This window comes from Sinocyclocheilus grahami, unplaced genomic scaffold (assembly GCF_001515645.1).
Source record: "Sinocyclocheilus grahami isolate Dianchi unplaced genomic scaffold, SAMN03320097.WGS_v1.1 scaffold1732.1, whole genome shotgun sequence".
NCBI classification, from domain to species: domain Eukaryota; kingdom Metazoa; phylum Chordata; class Actinopteri; order Cypriniformes; family Cyprinidae; genus Sinocyclocheilus; species Sinocyclocheilus grahami.
Genome location: NW_015506911.1, coordinates 77,530 through 85,803, shown reverse-complemented (window position 1 = coordinate 85,803; position 8,274 = coordinate 77,530). Strand labels below are relative to the sequence as shown.

At 38.7% G+C, this 8,274-nt stretch overlaps 1 protein-coding gene across 1 annotated transcript in view; it reads left to right on the top strand.

Moving 5' to 3' along the window:
* The window catches only part of LOC107572297 (thioredoxin reductase 3-like), an 18,270-nt gene extending 10,950 nt beyond the window's left edge, over positions 1-7,320 (top strand). Inside the window, 8 exon segments of the mRNA XM_016258719.1 lie at positions 1,369-1,464; positions 1,466-1,675; positions 2,013-2,077; positions 3,985-4,141; positions 4,278-4,385; positions 4,612-4,707; positions 5,938-6,072; positions 6,171-7,320. Of these exon segments, the coding sequence (XP_016114205.1) occupies positions 1,369-1,464; positions 1,466-1,675; positions 2,013-2,077; positions 3,985-4,141; positions 4,278-4,385; positions 4,612-4,707; positions 5,938-6,072; positions 6,171-6,233 (930 nt within the window). The 3' untranslated portion in view covers positions 6,234-7,320.
* Positions 7,321-8,274: the final 954 nt, after the last annotated feature.

Here is an 8,274-nt window from a genome sequence, read left to right as displayed (position 1 = left end):
CGGCCCTTAAGCGCGTCGTTCCCTCGAGCTCGTCGGCGATCAGAATCTGCGTGTGATCCGTGCGTAACGCGGCTGTGACGCGTTGAAATTTCAGCACTTCCCACACAAGTGACCCAGCGCCTGGCAACCGCAGGCCCCGCCCCCCGTGACAGACAGCCGCAGGCCCCGCCCCTACTGTAATCCTGCTCTTTCCTCACACACTGTACTAAAAATGTCAGTCAGTGAAAACAAGACACACAGACACATTTGTGACCCACAAAACCAGTCATAAGGGTCAGTTTTTTTAAATTGAGAGTTATACACCATCTGAAAGCTGAATCAATAGCTTTCCATTGATGTATGGTTTGTTAGGATAGGACAATATTTGACCGAGATACAATTATTTGAAAATCTGGAATCTGAGGGTGCAAAAAAATCTAAATATTGAGAAAATCAGCTTTAAAGTTGTTCAAATGAAGTTCTTAGCAATGCATATTACTAATCAAAAATTAAGTTTTGATATATTTACGGTAGGATTTTTACAAAATATCTTCATGGAACATGATCTTTACTTAATATCCTAATGATTTTTGGCATAAAAGAGAAATGTATAATTGTGACCCATACAATGTATTGTTGGCTATTGCTACAAATATACCCCAGCGACTTAACACTGCTTTTGTGCTCCAGGGTCACATATAATGTATTAACTAACAATACATTTATTACAGTATTTATTGTATATATGTTGGTTAATGAAAGTAGTCGTTCATTGTTAGTTCACAGTGCATTAACTAATGCTAAAGCACAACTTTTGATTTTAATAATGCATTAGTAAATGTTAAAATTAACATTAACTAAGATTAATAAATGCTGTTGAAGTATTGTTCATGCTTCGTTCATGTTAACTAATGAACCTTATTGTAAAGTGTTACCGATATCTTTAATGAAAGAATTGTTGATGTGAGATTTAACACCAGAAGTGGTCCGAATACACAGAACGAGTGATCATCGTTACAAAATGCAGTGTGTTGCAAAGCTTTTGCTTTCAAGAGCTTCCTATATATATATATATATAAAAAATTTTCTTGGATATTTTAGTTTTGAATTGATTTATTGAAATAAAAACTGTTTAAAATGATTCACAGAAAATAATCAAATAACACTAATAACACTTTTTAGTAAACTAAGTGTCAAATAAAAAAATGCAGGTGCATAGTATTGCATATGTTGCTTGCAAAGTCATCAAAAATATAAATAATTATATTGATAGTGCATGTAAAACCCTGATACAGGCATGGAAAAATTAATTTAGCCGAATTATAGCAACCCTTCTGTGGGTTTTGCACATGAATCTGATTTTAACGCTTCCTCTTCCTGCCCAAACAGGAAGCAGCCGCCTTGGGGAAGAAGGTCATGGTTCTGGATTATGTTGTTCCCACACCGAAGGGCACATCCTTTCTTGGTCTTAATGTAGATTTCTTTTTGTCTTTCTCCTGTTTTCATCCACATTCTCCTCAAATATTGGCTTTTTATTAAAGTGACTCACAACTGGGAGACGATGAGGACCGCGGTGAATAACTACATCGGTTCACTGAACTGGGGCTACAGAGTTTCCCTACGAGACAAAAACGTCAATTACGTCAACGCTTACGCTGAGTTTGTGGAGCCGCACAAGATCAAGGCAAGTGTGTTCTGACGCAGCAAGCCAGTCGTGCTGTGTTCAGTTCCCAGCATGCATTGTGAAGGCAAAGCTAACGGTCACAGCTAAGTTGAAACGAACAAAAAAAGAGATCCAAGTCCACTACAGGTCCAGGTATAATGTGACAACTGGATTCTTTTCAACTAGGGATGTTTGAGTTTGATTTATTTTTTATTTTTTATGTAGCGATAGCTTAAGTGTGAAGCATATTTAATTATTCCTTTTAGCATTAAAACACTGGAAAATATATCGTTTTTTGAACAAGTTTTATTTGTCATACATTGTCACACAGGTTTGAACAACATTTAAATTTTTCATTATAAATGGATAAACGGGTCGTGACGCCTGTACAGGAAAGATCGGTCTGGACAAGGCTGGAGTTAAAGTCAATGCCAAGTATGTCTCTTTCTTTTGTATGTTTTATTCTGGTCATCTGTCCTCATAGTCCCTCCCTCCTTGTTGTTGTGGTAGCTTTTGAGAGGGCGGGGTCAGAGGCGGGCTCCGGAGTGTCACGGTGAATCAGCAGTATTAACTCTGGGAACTGAGAAGTGCATCCAGCGTCTGACCAGAGGACACACGGACTGTGTTAATAGAGTACACTGGGGCGGGATGAATTCAGCTGAACATTTCCATTCATGCGCATTAATTCACACATACACCGAAGTGAGCTGTGTGTGGTTTGAGTCCGTCAGAGAGATCAGTGCGGCACAAAGGTTTAGATCCGTTCTCAAGTAGAATCATGTGATTCCATATGACCCTCACGCATATGCGAGTGATGCACGGCTCTTTTATGGTTCCTCTGTATGAGCGACTCGCTGAGCATTTACAGATTTATGATTCGAAATGCTGACTTAGTTGCTCATTTCAGTTTAGTAATGCACAGTGTGTTTCTAACGTACCGCAGAATGTGTCTGTACATTGAGAAGTCACTGTGTATTAGTTACAGTAACACTCAGTTTTCTTAGATTGCAGAAGTGAGCTGAAGTTGATGTAATGTGGCTGTTACATTACAAAGGATTTTTCGTTTCATTTTTCTGCAACAGTCTCAAGAGCTTATTTGGGCTTTAGACAAACTCAGGGCTTGAAGGTGCATTTGTGTCTTAAGTTTAAATATTTAGGGGCACAATGGCAAAGTGCACATGGTTTTTAAATATTTGTTTAAAACTGTATTTAATAGTTATGTAATTATTTATAGGCCTACCTTAAACTATAAACCGTACACATGCACACACACAGTGAACACGCAGCCACACTGCATATCTATGTTGAAATGTGCAGCGCTCATATTTGTTAAATGAAATCATAGCCTTTTGAAGTTAAAAGCGATTCCTATTTTTTTTTTCTTGATAAAATAAGACGTTTATTAAATCATTTAAGTCTTTTTATGCAACGTTTAAAGACTGAATTATGGACCCAGAAAAACGTTTAAATTTGTGCATTTAAAGAATCTTTCATAGAATTATGCGTCAACTTGGCTTTCTGCATAAGGTCAAAATTTTCTATAAGGTTTGTTTTTATTATGCTGTTGAATGTTTAATTTGTATCTGCCACGTGATAGCAGATGAAGCTGATATGGCAGTACATTTAAATATATCCAACCAACATTTAGACTTTTTATGATCTTAAACTTCATACTTCAAACTTCACTTCACTCGAGGGACTACCTAAATGTTAAAAACCGTTTTACCTCCGCTCTGTTTGACAGTCCGTACTCTCCTCTTCATGCAATCCAGATTTGTGGACTTTTCTGACGACAAGACCGTGCCATTGTTTGTTTACGCTCATGGCACCTTCTGTCTAGTCCATGACAGCACGCACATCATTAAAGACAGTAAGCGATGAATTGCAACATGTAGTCTGACATGTTTGTTGTTCACGACATGATTTTAGTCAGAATCGCATAATCTGACACCGTGACAAAAAAAAGTGTATTCTGAGCCACCCTTAATTTGCACACATGCTCCTCAATACCTTTCGCAGATCATGCATATCTATTTTTAGTTGCAAATGCAAGTGTAAGGAATACATGGATTAATTAAAACCGTTATGAGGAAAAATAATTGTAGAATATGGTCCTGCTGCTCACAATAAGGACACAAACGTTTCACAACGACATGAAACGAGATTTGTGAAGGGAATGGAAGTAAACCGATTCGGATCAAGCATCAGAACCAAGTGTGAAATGGACTTTTAATTGGGACTCTTTCACTGTTTGTTGTTGGTGTGGAATAGATAAAGTCTTCAAGACTTGGACTTTGCTCTACCAATGCTAACATGGAGTCGTTTTCTGTTCCTCCGTCCAGGAACGGGAAGATCCCAGTGAACGATGAGGAGCAGACCAGCGTTCCTCACATCTATGCCATTGGAGACATCCTGGAGGGGAAGTGGGAGCTGACGCCTGTGGCCATTCAGGCCGGGAAGCTTCTGGCTCGCCGACTGTTCGCTGGAGCATCTCTGAAGGTCTGGCGTTGTCATAACCATTCCTGCCATTCCCATTAGATTTATGTGTTATGAACGTTAGATTAAACTCTGTAAATAGCCGTTGGTTTTCTGCGATCTCACCAGTTCCTGTTTCCCTCTCTGTGTGTCGTTTCAGTGCGATTATGTGAACGTTCCCACCACCGTCTTCACGCCGATGGAATACGGCAGCTGTGGTTACCCAGAGGAGAAGGCCGTCGAGATCTACGGACAGGAGAACCTCGAGGTGCGTGCTTCAAACCGACGTCAGACTGGAAATATTAATAACCTGTACTGATGATGACTGTGCTGGAATACGGCAGCTGTGGTTACCCAGAGGAGAAGGCCGTCGAGATCTACGGACAGGAGAACCTCGAGGTGCGCGTTTGCAAACCGGCTGGAAATATTAATAACCTGTGCTGATGATGACTGTGGTTTTAATGATGTTCTGGTGATTATGTTGGTCTCTGCAGATCTATCACAGTCTGTTCTGGCCTCTGGAGTTCACCGTTGCCGGCCGAGACAACAACAGGTGCTACGCCAAGATCATCTGCAATAAACTTGACAACGTAAGACATGCATAACCGTCACCATCCTGTGTGTGTGTGTGTGTGTGTGTGTGTGTCTGTGTGATGATTATACACTAAACTCTGTTTTTTAATCACTTTGCAATAAGGTTTAATTTGTTAACATTAGTTAAACTTGCAATGAACCGTGCTTCTACCAGTGTTTTTATTAAGTCAAACTATAAATAATTTTTGGTCATTGAAACATGCATAACAGTCACGTGTGTGTGTGTGTGTGTGTGTGTGTGCGCGTGTGTGTGCGCGCGCGCGCGTGTGTGTGTGATGATTATACACTAAACTCTGGTTTTTAATCACTTTGCAATAAGGTTTAATTTGTTAACATTATTTAAACTTACAATGAACAGTGCTTCTACCAGTGTTTTTATTGTTAACTCAAACTATAAATAATTTTTGGTCATTGAAATAAAGCTCTATATATATATATATATTAAACTTAAGTTGAAGTACTAAATTTACTTGGTTAGGAAGATAGCTAAATAGAAATATATATATATATATATGACAAAAGCACAAAGTTACTAAAACTTAAAATGGAAAAATATAAAAGATAATTGAGTTAATATGATATAATTATGAAAACTAACACTAGCTTCTACAGCATTGTTTTTAATTTCAATATTTTACGAATACATTTTAAGTCAAAAGTTGCATCTTCTAACACTGAACCATGAAGAAGTGCATTTTTATATTGATCATTAACTGATTCATGCATTCTGTAAAAATGGTAGCTAATGTATTAACAAATCTTGCTGTAGTGTTAAAATAAAATTCCAAATGAGTTTAAATATTTTAATTGTGAAAATAGATTATAATTGTCAAACAATTTGAATTGATGCATCAGTCAATTATTAATATTCATAACTTTCTCAATGCCCACTGGGGAAAAAAATCAATTCCAGGAAAAAAAGTTTAAACTTTTTTTTTTTTAAACCTTTTTTAACTATTATTTTGATATTTACCGTTTGTGTGTGTGTGTGTGTGTGTGTGATCTAATGCCATCTGTTGGCTTGCATTATGCATATTTGACAAATGCAGTGAATTTGGCTTTAAATCATGTACTTGTTTGTTTCACAGGCTCATTTCTAGCAGGCAGTGACTGATTTCCATTAAGAAATGTGTTGTATGAATGATTTGCATTGGATTCGATGCTACGCTCCCTGTCCTGGACCTTCAGGAGTATTAACTGCTGTCTGTCTGTCTGTCTGTGTGCAGGATCGTGTGATTGGCTTCCACTATCTGGGTCCTAACGCTGGCGAGGTCACACAGGGCTTCGGAGCCGCCATGAAATGTGGAATTACCAAAGACCAGCTAGACAACACCATCGGGATTCACCCGACATGTGCTGAGGTGCGTGTTCTGTGACCCTGCTGCTTCGTAATATATTACTGATATTTCATGTTCTTAGTCCTTTGAGTGTAACATGTTCTCCCGTCATTCATTTCCAGATATTCACCACCATGGAGGTCACCAAGAGCTCCGGCGGAGACATCACTCAGTCCGGCTGCTGAGGTTAAACCCTGCTCGTTTAACAGGCTGTCAGGACTAGTTTAACTTGGTTTATTCTAGTGATTTATCCCTCTCCTCTTGGCATAAACACACTTGAGTCTCTTAAAATAATCTCGGGTCATCAAAACTCATGATCCGCCCTGCCTTCACAAGGCTTTTGTGTCTCACTGTTGTTCCCCATAAATGTCACCCTTTACAAACCATGTGATCGTTTCCACATGTGTGCACATTGTGGGCGGAGTCTGGGAGCAGCAGTAAGATGGAGGCGGGGCTTCGCTTGCTAAGAGACCAGTGATTGGGGGAGGAGATGATGATTGACAGCCTGTTAGACAGCGGGGTTACTCTGCTTTAACTGATTGTCTGAGTCAGAAATGCACCAGATCCGTCTGTGCTTACACTTTTCTTTCATACACGCGCGCGTTTGGTGCTCTGTGACGTTTTAACCCTTACCCCACGTTCAGTGGCGGGTTACGACTGATGTTTTCTGTACTTGGGTTTTAAATTGATAAACACATGTTAACATCGACTACACTGATCTTTGGCCTTTGACTCACGATGGCCGCATACTTTAATTTCTTTTGGTTGTAGGAGTCTATTTTTCTATATTTAATAGTGGTTTGTCTCCAGTTGCTCTGCATCATTCCACGTCAGGATCCTAGTAAGACGGATTTCACTTCCCGCTCATTATTTTCTGATACAGTGGTCGAGTAACTGAGACGTGATCGAAGCGCAAACCAAATGCAGCATGTAGATGCTTCCTCAAAGTGTTTAAACTAAGAAAAAGAAGCACTTAGAAATATCAATAAAATGTGTATGTTCATATTTTTATAAATATCACTGGATTGCATGCATCTGTATGGAGGATTCATTCAAATATAAATGCATGTTTTTAACTTTTGGCGTTTATTTGCTCTCTGGATCATTTTGTCCTTTCATCTCGTATCATTCACTCCCTTTTGCTTTCTAAGCATTGTTTAAGCATCCGTTCTTTTACTGTCACTCAGCACCTGATGAATGTACAAGATTTCCATAGCATCTCTGTTCAGATTCTATTCATGAACTTTAATAAAACTATGTACACTACTTTAATTTGTGCAGTAACGAATCTAAAACATGCATTAATCTGAGTGCCAGACAAGCCTTGAAAGTGTAATGAACAATTGCAATTTTTCAATGTTTACACGTTATTACGGTTTAACTATAACATTAATATTTTCTGCTGCTTGATAAAGCAGTGCAATAAAAAAAAAAAGATTAAAAGGAGCACAATGCATATCTATTGACCAGAATATGATAGACTTTTTTGCGTAGTATTTCATGTGAGTTACTGCATTAACTTTATTTCCAGGGTTTTTATTTATCAGCAACATTTTAGAAGCAGCTTTGAGAAGTTTTACTGAAATTTAAAGATAATGTCATTTAAATAAGTCTTCCTAGAGTCTCTAATTTGTGAAGTTGGTTTATTTGTGGCTTTTGTCAGAGTCTCAGACTCCAGTTTCTTCTCACCCTGCTGCTGTGAAGATATTTTTAGATGGTTGTGTTAGAAATGAGATGAATACAGTTCAGAAACGCTGACAGTAAATGGATCCGGATAGAATGACAGCAGCTGATTGACTGGAAACACATTATAATCTGGAAATGTCTAAAGCTTTATTTCCTCTAACAGCAATCGGTTGTTATGTACAGAACCGGATTGGGCCACTACAAATGCAGGGTGTTCCCTTCCTAGTGTTCTCTTGATTCAGTGCACATAGCAGACTATAACTGAATTCAGTTCAGACTGCTTGCTCTTTTGATGAGGTCAGATGAATATTCACATTCATGCAGTGGCGAATAAAACCTTTAATTCCTGGACCGCACACCTGCTCCTGTGAAGTGCAGCGCATTCATCTGAGACTAAGAGCTAGAGACCTGAGAAAATGAGGATAAAGCGCCTCATTATCATGCATTTCATTGAGTGAGTGAATAATCACAGGCTGATGGATCAAACACGCCTGAGCAGAGTGTGTGTGTGTGTGTGTGAGAGAGAGAGAGAGAGAGAGA